General features: G+C 45.0%; 1 protein-coding gene across 2 annotated transcripts in view; it reads right to left on the reverse strand.

Annotated features, from left to right (window-relative positions):
• Positions 1 to 21,847, reverse strand: part of TENM4 (teneurin transmembrane protein 4) — a 737,235-nt gene that overhangs the window by 69,281 nt on the left and 646,107 nt on the right. For both annotated transcript variants that reach the window (XM_045817894.1, XM_045817893.1), the window contains 2 exons: positions 6,899 to 7,018; positions 2,204 to 2,465 (listed from right to left, as the gene is read on the reverse strand). In XM_045817894.1, the coding sequence (XP_045673850.1) occupies positions 2,204 to 2,465; positions 6,899 to 7,018 (382 nt within the window). The remainder of the gene's footprint in view (positions 1 to 2,203; positions 2,466 to 6,898; positions 7,019 to 21,847) is intronic.

A 21,847-nucleotide genomic window follows, 5' to 3' on the forward strand; every position in this document is an offset into this window, starting at 1 on the left:
ATTGCATATTGAGAGGAATGTGTAAATTAATGCACATAAAATACTTACAATGTCGCCTCTCACTCATGAGCTGTGTCATTCTAGAAAACTCATGGAACCTCTGGAGCTCAGTTTCCTCACTGGGTTAGTGTGAGGATTGAGTGCAGTCACATATAGAAAGTGCCCAGCACATAACAGAGACTTATGAAATGTCTAAGTGGGAAGATGGTGTGCTGGCACGGTGGCGGTGCTGGGAGCAGGGGGACTGTGAGGAAGGACCTTTCCGTCAGACTAATGCAGACAGCTGCCTCAGCAAGACCGCTTCTCTCAGAACTCTCCAAAAGTAAGATCTGTTTTCAATGGCTTTTCTCTTCAGGAGAGTAGACAGAGACTAGGAGATTCTGACCCGTTACCCAGGGTTAAGGGCACAGCCTGCCAAGGACCTATGGCTAATGTCCCAGCTCATCCACAGAAAGGGGTAGGACCGGTTGCATGGAGTTTCCACGCTCCAGTGCTGTGCTAGATGAGCAGAGTGTTTCAACTGGTTGTCATGGGCTCAGTTCCACAGTGGAAAGTTAAAATTAATGTCAGGAGTTTCTGAGACATGGCAAAAAACAGAGAACTTGTATCAGCTTGATGCTCTGGGCTCTGTTTCAAGAAAGGGACATTAAATCAATTGAGGCTAACATATCCATTAAAAGGACAGTGATTATTCTACTCTTGTGTTCACAGAAAAACTGGGCCTCCCCAAAGAAATCCTCTCCTTTCTGTCCATTTCATATATGGGTGTGAATTCTCACTCCATTCTCCCAAATACATAAAATTTTAGGGATTGGGCCTAAACCAAAGCACTCTTCAGCTTACAAGTTCTGGGCAATGCAGGTTCTACACCCCAGTGAGTCACAGGCAGGGTTCACGGGCCATCCTGGTGCTCTAATAAATATTTACTTTCTTTAACACACTATTTAAAATTTACATCTCCCAGGACCTGCAGAGGGTAGCCAATGACTGGACTGGGAAAACCCAAGAGTTTGTTTTTATGTATTTTGTCAATTTGATAATAAGCAAGGTTTGTGACTCAGCTGGGCTTGGAGACACCCAGCCCAGCGGCCGTTGTAAAGAGGGTGGGACCTTTAACCTCATTTGTTCCCAAGTCCCTGCTTCTAGGAAAATGCCGAGCTGGAGCTGAACCGGGGTTGGGTAGCAAATTACTCTTCTCCAGCAAGCTTTGTCTCTGTTGACAACCATTTCATAAGAAAGGTCAGCTTGGTAGTTGAGACAGGAGACAAGCGCTGAATCTCTGAAAAGCACTGAGGTTTCAACCTTGGGGTACAATAAGAATTTCAAAATAGGTGTATTTCCTCCTCGTGGGCTGGTGGCTGAAGCCACTCAACAGGGCGCACTGCAGAGAGATGTGTTTGCTCAGCCAGGCATGAAATATACACACAAAATGTAAGTCCCCACCCGCCCTGCTCCCTCAGCCCTGGCAACCCATTAACATGCACACAACCAGAGCTCTCCACAGGCAGGCGGACCACCGGACCACGGGGGCTTCGCCCTACACTGCCGTCTCTCCTCCTCACCAGGCCTTCGTTTCTGCCATTAGAAACTGGGTGGGGATGGCGGAACAAATTCAACTCTGCATGGCTCTGCAGGGCAAAGAATCTCTCTTGGTTTCTAAATATTAGATTAAAATGCATCTTTCCAAATTACTTCCTTTTAATGGTAATTAAGTAAAGCACTTGCATACGTAGATTTGAGTCAAAGTAATCCTTAATTGGCACGAAGGCAGAGAGCATGTAAAATAATAATAATAATAATAATAATAATAATAATAATAATAATAATAATAATGGCTAAAATTCATTGAGCACTTGTTGAATGCCAGACATTGTGCCAGGCACCTCACCGACATTTTCTCACTTAATCTTTGTTATGATGCTTACTATTTGGGACCCTCTGTTGGTAGAACCTATCATCATAAACATTGTTATTAGAAATAATGAGAGAGGGGGACACTGGAGCTTGGGGAAAAGGAAAGTGAATGTGAACCAGATGACAGAGTACAAGCAGAGTGGGAATTCATCATATGCTGGAGGGTGCCAGGCGGTTGCATTCTGCTCAGTGGGCGGCTGGGGTCTCCCTTTCCCCTGTCTCTGAGATCCTCCTCCACTCCCTAAATGACATGAAGACATGGAGAAACACAGTTAGGAAAGCTGGGTACCTGAATTTCTGGAACGATGGGGCCCCTCTCTGCACAGGAGCTGGCAAAGGACGTCAGCGGGGATGGAGACACAACAGGGTTGGGGCGGGCGAAGTTGCTCAGGTCACAGCTGGGGATCTCATTCTCTTCATGTCGCATGACGATGGTTTCCATGACAAAGAAGCGATCCCAAGGCAGCCAGAGGGTGTGCTCCTGTGTGATGAAAGGCGCTCGCTCGAACCGCAGGATGATGGAGATGCCACCATTTGTGACCAAGTCAAAGCTGTTTGGGAAGGGAGGGTTGAGAGGAAACAGGAAATGATGATGAGCAGAAGGAAGAAGAGCGGGAGGAGGAGAAAGACAAGGAAAGAAGAAAAACTACACCAAAAGATCTGAGTCATTGTTGAGGAGACTCTGAAACCTAAAAGACTTCACTGTACCCACAAACAGAAACAGTCCAGAAAGCATTATTTAAAAAAAAATTGATTCACAATAGAGAATTTGCCAAAACCAAATTAAAAACCACTGTGATGGAAAGCCATCTGCCAAGACACAGGACAGCTCATGGGCCTCTATGATGCTCCTGGTACTTAGGGTCCCTTGGAGCTGAACCTCAGTGAAAAGGCAGCAGAAACCAGGCAGCCCTGGTGTTAGGAACCGAAGCCTAGTTCTGCTCTGCCATGAAGTACGGTGTGATCTTGGGTAGGTCACTTAACTTCTCTGACCTATAAAATGTAAAGGTTCAAATGGATTATTCTTAAGTCACTAAAATTCTATGAATTTACATCAATTTTAGTTCTGCCTATGATAGATTACTCAACACAGGCCTTTGGGATTACAAAATAGCTAAGCCATTAGAGGTGGCATGGCTAGAATTGCAGTATTTTAGAAGTGAACGGGGAACCAGGAGACTGAGTCCCAACCTCCCCATTGAGATGAGATCTCCATGACAGCGTCCCCTGAGAGCCTGTGCTCACTGCCCTCCCCAACCTGATGCTTTAGTTCCTTCCATAAAACCTCACTATCAAGGGGCCACTTGGTTCCCACTTGCACACTTCTAGTGACAAGGAGCTTGCTATATTCCCAGGAGGACTGAGGACTTTCCCATCTTTTGTTAATTCTGATTGTTAAGACGTTTTTTTTTAATTGAGCCTGGATCCCTCTCCTTATAATTCTTTAGCTCCTGGTCCTTGTTCTACCTGCTGAGGTGGCTACAGACTAGTCTGTAAATTGTGCCTACCTGCCACCTCCTGGCTGTGACGTCTCTTCGGACAAAGTCCATTTAGCTATGACTTTTAGGATGCACTTTCAAGGCCTGTTCTTGTCTTGCTAACTCCTTACCCAGTCAGAATTCTAGCTCCCAGCCCTGGGCTCCCGCTGTACCAGGTTCACTCCTCCTCAGAGCCCGCATCTCATTGCCCTGGAATCACCAGTTTAACTCTTGGCCTGGGGACGCTGATTCTTCTAATTGGTTGTAGAACCTAGCCCAGTGTTTGATGATTCTAGTTTAGAGAATGAATGCATGAGTGGTACTGTCGATGTCTTCTAAATGGGCTGTCCACTGAGCACCCTCATTCCTTCTTACTTTGGCTGTTACTGTAAGTTAACCGATGTTGACCGGTGCTGTGGATTTTAAAGACCCCCATGCAAGGCCTCTCTATCTCTGGTAAATACACCTTGTGGGACTGGGGTCATTGCTCCAACTTCTCTCCCCTCCTCTAGAAGGGGGAAGGATTTTGCAATGAACTGTTCCATCCTGGTGCCAAATCTTGGTAAGACAGCACTCCCAGATTCAGCTCTCCAAGCTCCAAAGACTGACCCTTCTGTCCTCTGCAGAAGCTTTCCAACCACTTCGCCTGCTTCTCAGCCCATTCTAGGCCCACACTTGGGTAAAGGAAATTGCGCACCACTCTGCTTTGTTAAGTAGTAAGAGAGAAACACCAGAGAAGGTGCCCATTTTGAACTAAGGCTTTGGGATTTGGCTCTCCAGGAGAATATCTATGGTTTGGAGGAACACCCAAGGAGCAACTTTTCTGTCACAGAACTGGATAGCATGTGTACTTTGACAGAACATTTTTAAACCATCAAACAGAATTTTCACCCAACCTACAAGCCCCCTTCACGAGAAGATAAAGGTGAGGAGTGAGTGAAGACAAACACTGAAAGGCATTCTCGTGGCTGTGAGCAAGCTGGGGGCAGCTGGCCTTGCCAAGAGCTTGGTGTAATTAGCTCTTTCCAAGAGCCAGTCCTGCTCGTCTGGAGGGAAACCTGTTGGGGACGCATATTTGAATCTGACCCCAGTGGGAAGGCCTGGTTCTCAGATGAAGCCCAAGCGGTTTCAGGCAGCCCAAGCATTGCCACTTTCTCCATAGGTGAGTTATGTCACCTGCCTGAGCCTCGATCTCTTCATGTAAAATGAAGTTAATGATCATAATCACTTGGCAGGGTTTTTAATTAGATAGATGGGATAATGGATGGGAAAAGCACAGGGCCCCATTCCCTGAGCATCAGGCTCTATATAATCCCATTTTTCAATTCAATGAGCTTGAACTGTTTCTCTTGTCTGGTCCTCTTTTGAAAATTTTCTTCATGACTTCTATTTTTCATCTTTTGTAATGATTTTTTTAGCTAACTTCTCTGGTACTGCTTAATGTTTATGAATTCTTGTTAAGACTGGAGGTCTGGCATCTCAGTGTGGTGTGTGCATGTGTGTGTGTTGGCAGGTGCGGGGGACCGGACAAGGGCCTGCAGGGAGAGTGAAGGTCACAAAGGTGAGTTAGGCAGGGTCTCTGGATTTGCATATCTACAGTGTCATCTCCAACTGTATCTGTAGCCTTACAGTGTCTCCTGGGGTCTGAGAGGTAATAAAGAGAGTGAGGCAGAGGAGAGCGGGAGGAAAATGGGCAGATGCTACTCATTCACATATAACAAACAGGGATCTTCAGACTCTCAGAGATTAAGTAGTGACTTTCCCATATATCATGCAGTGTCTAAGTTGGGAAGAAAATTTAAACCCCATAATGCACTGGTAAGACTTGTTTTGAACCCAAGCTACCAGTCTCCAGTCTCCTACTGGGTTCCTGTGATGTAATTTAGCAGGCTGATAGGGGAAATACGTCTGATGCGTACCTCCCAGGGTTCCTGTACGCTCAAAGGGTATTACAGACTGCAGGAGCAGCGCATACAGGAGGGATCAAAGTCTGGAGGTGCTAGAGTGAGGTTTCCTCCAGGGCCACCAAATTCATGCTACTATGGTATGTTTTAAGGACCCACCCTAACCAGGGACAGCAAGGCAAAGGACTGATGATTTGCCACATCACATGAATGACAGTCACATTTCATGGCAAAAAAGGGCAGTTCCTATGGCTCCTTTCTGATGACTGTTTCATAGCAGGTAATACTGTAGTCAGAGTAACTGCTGTTTCCGCAAAGCAGGTGACCCTGAACTGGAAGGCAGGACACACAGAGCGTGAGGAGGGAGGTTCCTCCATGCTGTGATGGAAGGCTGTGCTGAGGTCCTTCCTGGGATGGAATGTGTGCAGGGCAGGCAGCCGTGGCCTGGCCTAGACAGATTACCCCAGTGACTGGCCATGAACCCCTTCCAGCTGGGCCCCTTCCCACTCACAGGAGTGAGAGCAGGGGGAGAAGGCTCTCGGTGTCAAGCTTGCCAACCCTGTCTAAGAGGCACACATGTCTGCAAACAGATGAGCCTCTGCTTCATTATCACCTCGGCCGGGACATGTTCACATCTGATATTGGATTAAAGAGGTGCTAAAATCAATCAGCCTGGAGCACAATTTCCAACACAGAGTGAAAATCAACCTTATGGGCCCACACGTAGCCAGATGGACTGCTACCACCTGATTTTATTAAAAATAGAGGACTTGTCACCACTGACAGCCTAAATGTTCCACTTTCCCCCTTCCCCTTCCCCTTTCTCCAAAATGTTTCCACTGTTTGTACTGTAATCACTATCTTCTTATTATTTAATAGCTTGTGAATTTTATAAATAACATACTTACTGCATGCTTACCATGTGCCAGACCCTGGAAATACAGCAGTGAATGAGAGCAGGGCAGGGAGCTAAGATTTATCAGATATCAACTATGCTCGAGGTGCTTCCCCATCCATCACAGAATCTAATTCTTACAACCAATCTGTGAACTACATAGTGTTCGGACCATTTAACTGATGAAGACATTGAAGCCCAGAGAGGTGAGGAGATTCGTCCAAGAACATGTAGCTAGCAAATGAGAGGGCTACAGTGATTTAAAAAACTTTATTTTGCCGATTGTTCTCACAGGGACCCCAAGGTCAGAGTTCTGTTATCACTCAGTGGTTTCCACAGCCCTAGGTGGCTGCAGATGGGAAACACAGCAGGCGTGCTAAGATATCTGGAGCTGTCTGGTCTGTAGACAGTGGTGGGAGTGTTTTACATCTTAAGTCATGAGGAAGGATAAGATGTCTAAGGTGCCCTAGGTTCACTGTGAGAACCAAACGAGAAGAAACTGCTTGCCTAATTCATAGCCAAAGGGACGTAGGCCAGACTGAGATGCAAGGTCACACAGGTAGTGAGTGGAAGAGCTGGGCATCTGAATTCAGGCCCCCTGAACCCAAGTCCTGTCGTTTTTCCCTGTGGTCATTCTATCAGCAGTTATGTGGCAAGACCACGAAAGCAAGGCCTTGCCCGACCCTGGCCCACAAAAGGCGTCCTACCTGCCGTCTTGCCTGCTGATTGTGTATCCAAAGAGAGGGTTATTGACGAAACTGATGTTCACACCAACCAGTGGGGTTCCATCTGATGTCATCACCTGACCGCGAATGACACATGCGTGCCTGTGGGTAGAGAAGAGTAAATAACATGACCTACTTTTCACACTCAGAACCCTGGCTGGCAGGGAACCCCAACAGGTCAGAAGGCAGAAGGCAGGTCACTCAGATGGTCTTGGTACTCTGGGGCTCATGGTATTTACTCAAGATGAATAATATCCTTCCTTTTTTTCATACTGCCTCAATTTAAGACAGCAAATTGTCCTCTAAAGAATTATTATTGGGCCCTAGCCAGGTGGCTTAGTTGATTGGAGTGTCGTCCCCTACACCAAGAGGTTGTAGGTTTGATTCCTGGTGAGGGTGCGTACAGGAGGCAACTGATTGATGTTTCTCTCTCTCATATCAATGTTCCCCCCTCCCCACTAAAAATCAATAAAACATATTCTCGGGTGAGGATTTAAAAAAGAATTATTACTGGGAGATGTTTTCAGATATCTTACTCAAAGGTTATTTTCTAAGAATACTATATTACGCTGTAAGGAGATAAAACTATAGAGTGTAGTTATGTGTGTGAATTTGGGTTCAAATCCCAGCTCTGCCATTTTCTAGCTCTCTAAACCTGCGTAAGTATGTGACAGATCTTTGAATCTCTGTTTTTTCATCCTGGTACAGAGGAAGCTCCATAAATGGCAGTGGTTATTACTGTCACTAATAGTCTCACTGGATGTGGACATACGGGGAGTGAACAGAATAGACGGTACTTCTCATCTGGCATTGCAAACAGGAGAAGGGCAGATGCTAGCATCGTCCCCTTGGGGTAGGTTCTGAAACCTATCACTTTCCAGTGTCTCCCATCCCCCTTTCCCTCTGTATTCCAGACAACTAATCATCTTCTTTCCCCACACTTGCCAGGCAAATTTGTTTAAAGCCTCTGTGTCTGTGCCATGATCTTCCACCTGCCTCAAATGTCATTCCTGCATCCCTTTGCCCACGCCCTCACCCTTTAGACCCAGATTCAAAGGATGCCTCTTCCACAAAGCCTTGGTGACCCTAAGTAGAACTAGTCACTCTCTTCTAAAACCTGCCACAAACACCTTGATAACCTAGCTCACTGTACTTGTCTCTCCTCCCCATCAGATTATGAGCTCTTCAAGGGCAGGGTCAAGGTCTATTTCCTCCTGTCTGCAGCACCTGGAAATGCCCCGGTCACTGTTTAAAGAAAATGGGGGCTTGAGTAAGTAAGTGGGACAATTACAGATCATCTAGAATGATTTTTTCCCTACTATTTCAGAAAGGGCCTTCTTAGCATTTTATAAGGACCACCAAGTAGGAAACAAATATAAACAAGATTTGTCTGCTCTAGATGAAGCAGAAGTGGGGCCCCCTTTTCTCTTGGAGTGAATCTGAAGGCAAGTCTGTGGGGTCTTAGTCCCTGTAGATGCCAGAGAAAAGCCAGATGGAAAATCACTGAACTGGTGGAATTAGAGGAAACTGGGGTCCACAAAGGTTATGTTATTTGCCCCAAGCCACGCAGGGAGGTGGTGGCAGAGCCAGACCTGGAATCCAGGCCTCACCGCTCTGGGCCCGACTGGACCAATCAGTTTGCTGGGAAGAAATGGGTAGAAATGAAGGTGCCCGCTAGGGTCAACGTGCTAAGGGATCAGAGCACTAGGGAGGCAGCCTTTGTTGACAGGACAAATCTGAGGCGAAGATGTAAGTAGCATTTGTTGTCCAGACAACTTTCTCCATTCACCTTAGGTCAGAAGGCTTTTGTCTGGCCTAGGGAAGAGCTCCTGATGAAGTTTGTGGGCATTCATAAAAAAAAGTCTCAAACTCAGCCTCTGCTTTATTAGGTGCTTACATCTCTACCTTCTTGGAGTGATAAACTTTTCTCTGTTTGATGAGAAAAGCAATTAACACCAGGCTTGTAAGCAGCTGGTTCACCAGTGTCAACTTGTCCTTTCTGAAGGCAAGAACAGCAAGAACAACTACCCAGAATGCATCAAGCTCCTCACCCCTACCTACCCCACCCCACCCCACCTCACCTCACTACACACAATCTGGTTAATGCTAATTCAGTCAGCGGTTTTCTTCCGAGGCCCTTGGTCTAAATGCAATTACATGGCAAACAAGTTAAGCAGCCGGGGCTCAGCAAAGACTCTCAGTCCTGCTCTGAAGGTCTCCCGATATATTTACGTAAAATTATCTCTCTGCTAATGGGAAAGATTTATTCCATCAATTGTATTCAGCTGGTCCTGAGAGATGCTTTCTTTAATGGAGGAAAATTGAATTTCGTACTGCTGGAACTTTGTCCTTCCCGAGGATTACTAACAGACCTCCTCTCCTGGTGCTGGCCAGTGTCCAGCCTTCTCCTGACACACGTGTCTTCACATTCTGCCTGGACAATAACCAGTCCTCCGGGAATGGTTTCCTTTTGGGGGCTGCCCTGACTGCCGCCCCTCATACACATGCGGGCCAGCCTCCTCTGATTTATCTTTCTTTGGGGATTTCTTGATAATTGAGAAACGTTGTATCAGCACCATTTTGCTATCACGTGGCCTCCACGTCAGCAAGCCAGAGCAGATGAAATTTTAGCCCAGGCTCCTGTGGATTCTGGACAAGGCGAAGCTGACTCCCTGTGCCCCTGCAGGCCTCGGAGGCCTCTTGCCAAAACAGGCATTTGGCTCAGGAATTAAGTCCTGGAGAAAAACACTTCCATCCTCCTTCTGTTTGACTGTGATTTTCAGTTGTCAAGAAAACCCAGTTTAACATAAAGACTTCCCTGGAACAAAGGAGATGGGAAGTCTGCTCCGTGGAGGCCTCTGAAATGTGTCTCCTGCCATGTGGTTTTGTCCAGGGAGATTTGAAAAGACGTGGGGGTTGGGCTTCCAAATGCCTTCTTTCTTCCTCCATTTATTTAATGGATACCACCAGTGATGTACTGCTAAACATTTAACCATCGACTTCAAAAGAAAAAACAGCTTTCTTTTGTGGCATTTGCCTACTTCTGTGGTGCAAATATGATACTTCTGCCATGGCTGATTTCAGCTACCAATGAGTTGTCACCGAACCCAGAGCTGGGAGGAGATGCCCGTAACACACCATTATTTGGTATTTCTACCAAAGGGGCACGACAGTCCGAATGAACTCCGGAGCAGGGATCACAGCAAAATAACTGGGAAGTGATGAGTTTTGATTATTTATTACACTTGTTTTTACTATAACTTATTTAGTTTTAATTTCATATAATTTAATTTTTAATAAATGTGTTTGAAAACTAGCTTGTGGAAATCTCAGACATTTAATAGTCGGTCCTTGGGCGCTGGTGTGAGCCGTCTTCTGTGCACCAGGGGAACACTGGCCCCCATGAAGGGTCAACATGGCTGAGAAACAGTTGCTTCTGCAGCGGTGACAACCCACAAGCAAGACCATCGTGGTGAGAGATCACTAACACGGGGTATAAATCACCGTCACCAACTTGGCTTCCCAGCTGCCTCACGTGATCTTCTTATTACCTGTCCTATATTTGATGCGTTTTGCTTTCCCTTGGTCACTGTCTTGGCATAATGGGGTTTTGGGGTGTTATTTCCTACTCATCCTCAGAGTCCCCTCTAAGCTGTCCTCACCTCATTGAGGCTGTTACCATTTTCTCCTGGCACTACTAACTGCCCCTCCCCTGGGCTCCTCTAAACCTTCCAAGAGTCCCTCCTTGATTGTGGTCGGCATGCAATTATATCATTCACACTTGCATAGCTATCTTACACACTTCCCCGTGAGCTACAGGAGGGCGGGGACCACATCCCCAGGGGCCAGAGTAAGCATGGGCTATGACTCCCTGAGACTTTGTTAGGCAAAAAAAATGATTAAGTTATTAAAACTCAGAGAGAAAAGACTTGCTCAAGGTCAGACAGCAAAGAGCTCAGTTGGCTGAGCTGACACTCAAAGGCACGACTTCTTACTTCCGGGTCCTTACTCTCACTACTGTGTTGTATATCTGTAGTCACGAAAATTCTCTTTAATTTAATTAAAAAACTGGGCACCTACAAAAAGCTAGGCACTGTGTTAGGTGCTGGGGCTTTAGAAATGCATGAATTGCAGTCCCCATTTGTGTGCTGGAGCTCACCAAAGCCAATCTGAAAAGCCTGAGCGTAGCTGTCTCCGACACCAGTGAGCCAACACATGGGTTTGGCATATGTCAGGCAGCTGGGATACAAAACAAGCAATTAGGCTGGCTGAACTCTGCCAGGAAGGAGCGCTTATGCCAGGCCAAGGGGGGCATCAAACAGGCTGGCAATAGGCCCATCACAAGCTCCGGGCCTGATCGAGGTGCCCTTGCTGAGGCCAGTGAGGAGTTATGCATTAACTCCTGCCTGACCACTTCCTGGGGACAGTGGCCAGGTTTGGGATCAACACAGGAAACTGTTGGAGAGACAAATCCAAGCAAGTAAGAAACTAGCCTGAGCTGTGAGTCAGGGAGCAGAGGCAGGGGTGCAGAGAAACAGAGCACTGGTCAGGGGACCAGTTCCCAGTTCTAACCCTGGCCACTAACTGTATGACCTTGGAGAGTCCTCCGACCTCTCTGGCTTTCCATTCTCTCATCTGTCACTCAGGCTGAAGATTTTCGCAATGGGCTATGAAATAGAATACAATGCATATTTAAGAATGGGTAATGGTTTTTATCTGGTGCTACCCAAACCAGCACAAGTAGTTCTACTACATGCTTCAGAATGTTAATGGAGCTCATACAATGCTTATACTTACCTCTGAAGTGTTCCCTCTTTCTGGACCCTTCCACCTGTCCTGTTCACCTGAAAACTGCCTGCTCACCCTCAGCACCCACCTGGAGCATTCACCGAATGGTTCCCCAGCACTCCTGGCCCTCTGGGCTCCTCTGCAAAACTGCTGGGCACTGTCATGTATTGGACAATCCTTTGCCCCCAGCAGACCACATCTCCCTCGCTGCTGTAACCCTGGCTTTGAGAATGGCTAATGTTCTTTCTGAGTGGGCCAAAGAAAACCTCCATCAAAACAAGGGCTTGCCTTGGAATTTGAATATAAGCTATACAAGGTAAGCTCCTGATAAATTAATTACTGAATGAATAATGTATGTGTCTGTAACTGTGATGCCAGAGAACTTTGAGTTACTTGACCTTGAGGGGTTATGGCTAGGGACCTGAGGGACAGAGGGGCTGGGCCTTTCCAGCTGGTCTGCCCTAACTACATCGCAAAGCTTGTTTTTTTCCCTCAGAGGACATCCCCCGCCTCAGCTTGCAGAATCTGACTCTGATTCTACAGCCTCCTCACCTGCACCTCTTTTTTACGCACCAAATTTAAAAAACAAAGAATGCCAGAAATTAAGTTAGGTTTGTTATTTGATGTATATTATACAAGGAGATAAAGGAAGGTAAAGGGAGAAAAACTGCAGCTTAACTTTTTTTGGTTAATAAATGAAACTCATATTCAGGAGACTGGAATAATCATTTCAGATCTAGGTGACAAAAAGCAACTTTAGTCTTTCTCTGCTTTAAAGTATTTGCTACTCTATGCCACTCCTGGCTGTGCAAATCAGTCCTTTGCATTGCATATTTTGAGCAGATTTATATGTCTGACTTGTACCAACCCTTAAACTGTTTTCTGCTAACTCATGGTGTTTGACCGGGGATCTTTCCAGCATCTACTACACTTTACTCAATGTCTTGTAAGAACCTTACTTGGGTCCAAATAAGAAGCTCCACTTCATGGGGGTTCCCAGCGAAACCCTTGACCGATTCCACAATGTAGCCTCCAAGGCCTTTCCAGCCTGGCCACACGGGCTGTTCTGTAGCTCTCTCTCTTTCTCTAGCTTTCCATTTCAGTGCTCTGCCTCAGGTTTCTTAACCAGCTTTTCTGGCCTGATGTCTCCCACCTATACCCATATACCCATTCTTGGTAACCCACTAGTCATGACATATTAGAAGAGACCTTTCTGGTCATCTCTTTCAAACTTCTCATTGTAGAGGTGGGAAAAGAAAGTCCACATAGGAAGCAGACTTACCTGTTTTTACAAGAGTTGCTGAGAAGTCAGGATTCAAGTTAAGGACTCCTCATTTATTATCAATGGGAACTCGGGAAAGTCACTTCACCCCTCAAACTACTTACTGTTTGACCCCGACACACACCTAAATGGTCGAGAATCTCAATTTATTTTAGCTGTCTCAAAAGTCAGAGTAAACATTATCAGAGCAGGGTTCTTAAAATTCCTTTTGATTACACACCCTTTGTAAGCATTTTTGAGCAGTTCCTTGGGTGCACTTATATTTACTGATACAACGCACACATGTGCTGCCTTCATGAGCCAAAATATTGGAAAGCGTGCTCTCCATTTGGTCAGTGCAACAGTTAATACATAAAAATGTATATTTCCAATGGTTTCCTTTAAATTTTAAATCTTCTGGTTAACTCTTTTTTAGATTCTTGAACCTTCTGAATCTCTTGGTTACCTTCTTGTTCGATCTGATGAAAATGACCATTATTGGTTTTAACTTCATGGAGTTGAGGGAGACTTTGTATTACAATGATCAGCTCAGCCACTGTTGTGTTTGCTTGGACTGTATTACTTGTCCTCTGTAGTTACTTTTCAAGATTTTTTTTCATGCCACTGCACAGTTTTATACATAGGTTTGGTTAAAACTAGATTTTACACTAACATCCCCTGTCATCATGTTGTAACACCCTGGAATAAACCAGTGAAGGTCCACTGTGTACCTCGCTAAGGAGGGGATCCCCATCTCCCTCAGGACACCTCGTGGGCTGGTCCAGACTTGTAACCAGCTAACATGGGGACCAAGGGAGCAAACTAAAATTTAGAATTCCATACAGGTAAAATGTTCATTTCCCCCTACTTTTTAAGATAAAAAGTAAAGACAGACAGACATTCCGGTGTTTTCTTCCTGTCCTTCACGGACCACATTGGGCACTCACCTTGGGTGCACTCGAATTACGATGGTGTATGTCTGTGCTTTCTTTTGATGAAACAAACTCTAATGTGCTATATATGACATTTTCTAAAGCCAGCTTCTACTTGTGCTTCATTCTTTCTAACTTATTTCAAAGCTCTTCCTATGTTTACTTTGTATCTCTTTTGATCACCTTAGGTCCAAATCAACAGAACTTGAACTAATGATTTACTTTAAATGCTCCTGTAAATCGAAGATCCCCAACTCTTTAAGCTTTATCACGGTTCTTTTGCCACATCATCAGCAACTCTGTGCTGTACCGGTCATTTTCTGTAGCACCCCAATGCCTTCAGATAAAGTCCAAACTTCTTACCTTGGCACCTAAGTCCCCTCAGGATCTGGCCCCTGTCAGCCTCTTTAGGCTCCTGTCTGCCCCACACCCTGTGCTGTTGCCTCGTTACATTACTTCTCATGCCCTTGCCTTGGCATGCATTTCCACACCTCCCTGACTCCGTCTGTGCTGGTTCATCTGCCTTGAATGTCTTTCCTCCTCATTTCCCCTCACCTCTCCTTTAAGTCCTGTCTCTCAGTCAGGCTTTTCTGATCTTCCCAGCACAAAGAAGTCGCTTTCTTCTTTGGTGAACAAGGCACAATGTACTTACTCCCCTAAACAGTAATCATTAGTTCAAACACTTCATTTTCTTTTCTAGATTACAAGTTCTTGGAGGTGAACAGCCAAGTCCTTTTCATCTCTGTAACTCCAGTGCTTAGACAGGAGTAGGTTTATAGTATGCATTTAATACATGTTGAGTAAAGAAATATAGAAATGAATGGAAAAAAAACTATGACAGGAAAAAATATACCTTATTTTACAAATCCCAAAGTAAATATAGATATATATGGGTTGAGGGAAGAGAAACATAGACAAAGGCCTGGTAAATGAGAACAGAGTTCAGTTATTAAAAATTTAATCAAGCAACTACCATGTGCTACATACAGTACTGTGTAGTAGGGGAGATATTCATTCATCTATTTTCTTATTTCTTTATGGAAACTACAGAAAGGAAGTGCCGTAATTTCTGTTTCATTTTCCACTGTATTATAAACAGCCAAATAACTATAAATGAGACACAATCCCTATTTCTGGTGAACTCATATTCTGGAATGAATATAAATGCACTTTTTTCCTCTTGGAAAGTTTTGCATATGTGTGAAGAGAGGGAAGAAATCCCTAGACTTCTTCGGATTAATCCAAGTTTAATTTTTAAGCCAGAAAGATCCTTGGGATGCCTGAATCCAAGCCTCTCATTTACAGGTGAGTCACAGGTGATCTCTAGAGATGGATGGAGCTTCTCCCCTCCGCCAGAATGCGGTCCAGAGGAAGCCTCTCCCCACACCACAGCCCCTCACTGTGGAGTCCACTTAGAGTCCACACTTGATGCCTCCAGAATTGGACGGGAGGCCAGTTAGACTCACACAGAGGTATCTGGTTAAGTCCTCATCCAATATTTTCCAGTGAGGACAATATTAATAATGTGATACATGGTTCTCCAATATTTTAACTTCTTCTCACTTGAAATTTACCTGGAAGGAAATGCAAAAACTCCCTGACATATAAACACTGAAATTACTGCCTAAGAGAACCCTCACTTAGGCCCTGGGAATCTGAGGACCCCAGATTCCCAGGACTTAGGCTTTGCTACCACCTTGGTGAGCCAAGGGCTTACTCTGTGTTAAAGCTTCCTCTTCTACCAACAATGGTTGAGGACCTCAAAGGTCCACTGGCCTCTGCTTGCCATGGTGTAGGACACTTGCATCAATTAGAGAACTATGCTAATGCTTCAGGCTAAGATTCTCACTATCCTCCTGGTTTTCACGGCGGCATCAAAACCTATACAAATGCTAACACTGACTCCTGCTATTAGTGAAAACAGCTATTAACACTTATTAGATACTTACTACCCTAACACATAATTGTTTTACATCTCAGTTAATTCTCAGATATCCCCATGAGGTATGGATTATTATCCTCATATGACAGATAAAGAAAATGAGGCGCAGAGTGATTGAGAGACTTGTCCTAGGTCACACAGCTAGCAAAGGGTGGGGCTAAGATTCAAGCACTAGGCTACCAGTGCTCTGAAGCACTAAGACCTACTGTGCAGTAGCTTTTGCTTTTGTTGCACAGTATTAGAGAGAAAGTCGGGGACAGCAGAGATTGCAGCATTGTAGCAGCACCATGCTGTCTACATTTCCAAACTGAAGACGCGGAGATGGGAAGATAAAGGACCTAGCAGCGAAGAACAGAAGCTCAGCACATGGGATCCAGGGCCAATCGGCTTGACTCAAATGCTGGTTCTGTCACACATGTGGCCTATGCCCTTGGCTAGGTTACTCAACTTCATGGTACCTCGATTTCCTATTTGTAAAAGAGGGGTGATGAAGTATCTATGTCATGTGATTTGATGGGAGATGTAAAGGTCTTAGTACTTACAAAGCATTTGAAATAATGCCTAATACATAGACCGTCCTTGGTAAGTGCTCTGTGTTATTATTGAATGTGTGCTATGTGCCAGCCACTGGGCTTTCGGGTATTTTATCTCATTTAATCTCCCAGGAATCTGCAGGGTGGGAATTGGTAAGCCCCCATTACAGATGAGGAAATTGAGCCTTGCTCACCCAAGGTCACTTGCTCTAACTTGCCCAAAGACTTGAATGCAGGCTCTCTCCCTCTACACCCTGAGCGGTTCCAGTGTCAGCACAGCATCGGCTGCTAATGCTTCCTATGATGGACAGCAAGGAACAAACTCAAGCTACAAAGCAAACAGAGATTATAATTCGGTTTTGAAATCAATAAAAGGATGATCAAGTGGCAGAGGAGAAGTTGTTAGCTGCTCATAAAGATGATGTGAGAAGTTGCTGCCTGCATCCTGAATTAAATTCACCTAGTTGCTTTATCATCATAAACGTTCATTTCAATGTGGGGAGGGATTTTTAAAAAACCAACATGAATAATATATGATGGTTGACATTTTGGAGAAAGTAGGATCTTTACCGTCTTCCATCTTCCATCAGAGTCATTTATCATTGTCTTTATCTCTCCCCCCTTCCCCCACCCTTAAACTGATGGGGTAGCCTGTCAGCTCAGCTTGTACTGAAAACGCTGGAGTATAATTCAATAATAAATTCGCTCAGAGGCCAGCTGTCAGGAAGCTGGTGTTTATTTGAACTCCATTAGATGATCTCTACTCCTCAGCCTCTCTGAGGGCTAGCTGAGGGCTGTCTAAGGCCTGAGGTGGGGTGAGGGGGGAGTGGCAAGCAAATGCTTTTCTGTAACTGTTCTGCTACCAACACTTGTGTGTGGCTTTAGATCTACAGTGGGCTGATAAAAAAAATTGTATTGTACACATGATCTTTTCTCCCTCCTTTCCATTTTTTCTTCTTGTCAACTCTTGCTTTTAAAATTCCTGGAAACTTTTGTGCCTTAATAAAGGGTCTGCAAGAAATTCTGAAGACTTAGCATGACATCAAGGTGATATTACTTCTGTTTACAGCCAATTTCAAGTCCTAAAGGACATGAAATGCTTTAATCTAGTTAGTGAACAAGTGAGAGGCATGTCTTTCTTTGTTCCTGCCCCCAAACCCCTTTCTGGCCTCATACTCCCTTATGTTTTTCCTCCCTCGCATGCCTGCCCCCCCCCCCCACACACCAGGATCATACACTCCAGATTTCCTAAGACCACCTGATTTCAAATGTTAGAGCATGTCTATTGACTTCTGATTTGTAAATTAGTATAATAATTATGTTCCAACCACACTAAAATTCTCTCTATTCTGTGATTATCCTGAAAAGTTATGCTGGTCCCTCAGTCTAGAATGCATTTTTAAATACTATTCAACTGAAACCCATGGCAAACAATACATACTACTATGCAGTTGTACGTACACACACACAAACATACACAAACACACACATGCACAAAACCAAAACAAGACTCATGAAATACATATTCTTTTTATAGTGCTGCAGTGATATTTTCCATTTCATTGTACCCAATTCCATTTGAATTTACTTCTATTAAAAAATAATTTTGAGCCCTACACAGGTGGCTCAGTTTATTGGAGCATCATCCTGTGCACCAAAAGGTTGTGGGTTTGATTTCCAGTCAGGGCACCTATCTAGGTTGAGGGTTTGATTCCCAGTCAAGGCACGAACAGAAGGCAACTGATCGATGTTTCTCTCACATTGATGTCTCTCTCCCTCTCTCTCTAAAATCAATAAACATATCCTCGAGCAAGGATTAAAATAATAATAATAATTTCAACCTACTAAATTGATTTCATGATGTACTCATGGGCTATTTTGACCTGAAGTTGGATAAATAATATTTTAATGGCCAATCCTCCTTACTGAAGTCTGTCTCAGGCCAAAGGCCATTTCCTAACAGAGGTCTTCATTCATTAGTTCATCTGTTTGTTTGCTTATTCATTTTCCAAAACTAGCATTTGCTGTTACCTCCCCTGAGCCAGGCCCTGGGACTGGTGCTGCAGAAACAAAGAGGCACCAACCAGATACGGTCCTGTGGTGTGGACTCGGGGACATGGATTTGCAGTGTGTGTGTGTGTGTGGGGGGGGGGAGGCGGGGCGGGAGGTGGCCCTGTCTTGAATTCTCAGAACACTTTGTCTTCACTTCTCTTCAGACACTCAGCTGTGGCTGACTGGCTGCCTCACTGACTCATTCTACCATTCACTGTGGTTTACTCTGTGCCGACCCCCCGTGCTAGACACTAGGGGTTCAATGACTAACAAAGTTTGGGACACACAAGAAGCCCATACTGTAATGGGGCACAGATGCTTATCTTCTTGCAGGCCTAGTGCAGAGTAGGTACTGGCCAGTATTTACTAAATAGAGCTTGTGTTTTGTGGGCACCTCCACCCTCTGTGAGCCTGCCCAATCTCTCCTCTCCATGGGATCTGACCCTTTCTACAGTATATGATCATCTGTCTCCTTTGGGATGAATGCTCTGGTCACCCCTCCTTCCTTTTTAAAAAATCCTCACCTGAAGATGTTTATTGATACTAGAGAGAGAGGAAGCACTGAGGGAGAGGGCGAGAGGGAGAGAGATAGAGAAACACATCCATGTGAGAAAGAAACATCGACTGGTTGCCTCCCATACCCACCTGACTGGGGATCAAACCCACAACCAAAGTATGTGCCCTGGTGGGGAACTGAACCCACAACCTTTGGTATAGAAGATAATGCTCCAACTATGCCACCTGGCCAGGGCCATCCCTCCTTTTTTAAAGTCCCCCTGACTCCTTAGTCTTTTCTCTTTTGGTTCATGGTGTCTCGTCAGCTGACTTTTGTAGCGATCTTTTCTCACCAAACTACTTGCTTGAGTGAGCTAAATACCTACTATGTTTAGGGGAGCCCAGAAAGATGTGATAACATCACATTATTTCTGTCACAATACAGTGTCTTCAAACAAATTCTGAACTGATATTCAATTAACTTGGGGGTAGCTCTTTTGTGAGAAACTCTTCCTGTAATTTGCTACCCTTTCCCTCATTGGAAGCCACAACTATTCACTAAAGTGATGTGGCTGTCCTATGTCCAGCCCTTTCAACCCAGTCAGTCCTTTCCAGGGAAGAGATACAACCGAAGCTGTGTAGCAGGGAAATGGCTGCCTCCCGTGCTCTTCGAGGAGGAAATGTCCTATGCTGCCCTCTTTTTTCCAGTTGTCTGATCCCAAGCTCCACAGTCTGGGCCTGTTAGCTGTCCTCCTTGTATGGGCAGTCTAGTTTGGGACCTTTCTCATCCCACTCAAGTGTCGATAGAGGGCACTCTGCATTGTATTCTCCCTATAACTTCAGGAAAGGGACAGGTGTCACACCAGGCAGATGGGGTCCAGGCATCCAGGCCAGGAGAGAAAGATGGTATTCAAGCCACCTAATCTGGTGATGGTGGTTCCTGTGCTTACTATGTATGTCTCCTCCTACTTTGGATCAGCTGAGGTCATTCACACCTCTGTCATTTCATGTGGAGTTGAGGACAGCCATGGCAGAATGTCAGAGAGAGCTACTGCCTTCATTAACCTTGTACTTGACACCTGCTCTGCTCCAGGCACAGTCCTGGGCTCTGGGGACACAGATGAGGTGGACAGGGTTCTTGAGGGAGGCCTTCCTCACTCTAGGTCCATCTGGCAGTACTTTTGCTTCAGCTCTGAGTCAAGCTCTATGCTCTCCTCTAAGGTTAGGTCTAGCTCAGCCCAGAACCCAGTCTGCCTGGCTGGGGTCTTCATATCCTGCGGAGTTGCTGCCCGTCTTTCCCTGAGGGATACTCCTGCTCCTGTACCTCTTGCACCAGCTGGGGTGCTGCACAGAGGCATAGGGAACCCCCTCCCTGAGCGAGATGTGCAGTTGAGAACCTTCAGAGTGAAGGAGCTGTACTTCCAGGGGCTGCCTTGCCTTGCTGGGCTCAGAAATGCTGCTGGGTTTCTGGGTGACAGCCTGCTTGTTGGAACCCATTAAATGGACTCCCACTCTGACTATACAAATTGTGGCACGGCATACCAGGTGCAGGAGGATATGGGGTTTTCTGCCAGGCACATGCCTCATTACTGTTACATACAAGCACCAAGTCAAGTCTGCCTGCCCATCAGAAATCCCACTCTCTGGACAAGTGCCACTGGATTCCTCCCTAACAAGGGTCCTGGCTGATAGTCAGCTGGCATAATGCTGTGTTTTCCCTTCCCCAAATAAGAACTGGACAATCTAATCCCTTTTTCTCTCTGGGTGGCTGCTGGACTTTCCAGGAGGCAGGTTACTCTCAAATTTCACTTCCAATTAAGGAAGTGGAATTGGAAGCTGTTTTCAACATCACCACCATCATCTTCATCATCATCACCTCCATTATCATATAATTAGCAAGCATTTTTGTGTGTGGCCAGTATTAGATTGAGATTTTATGTGTGTGTGTGTGTGTGTGTGTGTGTGTGTGTACATACACACAAATATATATATATATATATATATATATTTGTTGTTCAATTCTCACAGAAACCCTGCAAAATAGACATTATTATCTCACTCTTACAGATGAGAAAAACAGTTCAGAGAAGTCACAGAATTTTCCCAAGTTCGCATAGCTAACAAGTGGATGCAACTAACTTTAAATCCAGGTCTGGCTAATTCCACAGCTTGTTTCCACCAGGTCAGGCTGCTGCCATAAAAGCCACCATTTACTGATCACCTGTGTACCAAGCCCTGTGCCAGGGGCTTTACTTTAGTTAATATTTTCAATGGCTTTTATGAATAATTGCTATTATTGTCAATTTATAATTGAAGGTAGGTGCACAAAGGTTAAGTCATTTTCCTGATGTCACACTGAGCTAGTGGGAGGAAAAGCCAAGATTCAAACTCTGGGCTGTTTCTGTTGGTCCACATTCCTTCACGTGAGAGGAAGGAAAGCAACAACCCAAACTTGGTAACCAATTTCACTTTATCCCAATTGTGTAAATAAGCGCCACATTACTGCTGAGATCAAGGTTATGGAACACCAAGGAGGTAGTCAAAAGAGAAAAGCATCTGCTGCCTCCCGTTTCTGGGTGTCCAGTCACCAGGGCTTGTTTTACATAAGAATCTACTTGGGGCTACTCAGCAGTGACAGATAGCCATTTCGTCTGAATTTAGATCAGTGCGGAGCTGGACATGATGATTCAGAAAAATGTTAGGCAAAAGGAATTTTTACAGTAACATTTGGAAGCTACCACTATCCATTCATTTGTAGAGCAAATAGTATAGTCTAGTGTTATGGGTTTGAAGAGTTGAATGGTCTCATCTTTGAAAGCATTTGTAATTTAACTGAAGGTGACAGATACATAAACAATGATGTGGGAGCTGACTTCTCCTGCTTCTGCTACTAATCTGTAATGTGATTTTCAGTAGATGATTTAACCT

Source organism: Phyllostomus hastatus, unplaced genomic scaffold (genome assembly GCF_019186645.2).
Source record: "Phyllostomus hastatus isolate PE091 unplaced genomic scaffold, TTU_PhHast_1.1 phas_scaffold_317, whole genome shotgun sequence".
In the NCBI taxonomy this organism is placed as follows: domain Eukaryota; kingdom Metazoa; phylum Chordata; class Mammalia; order Chiroptera; family Phyllostomidae; genus Phyllostomus; species Phyllostomus hastatus.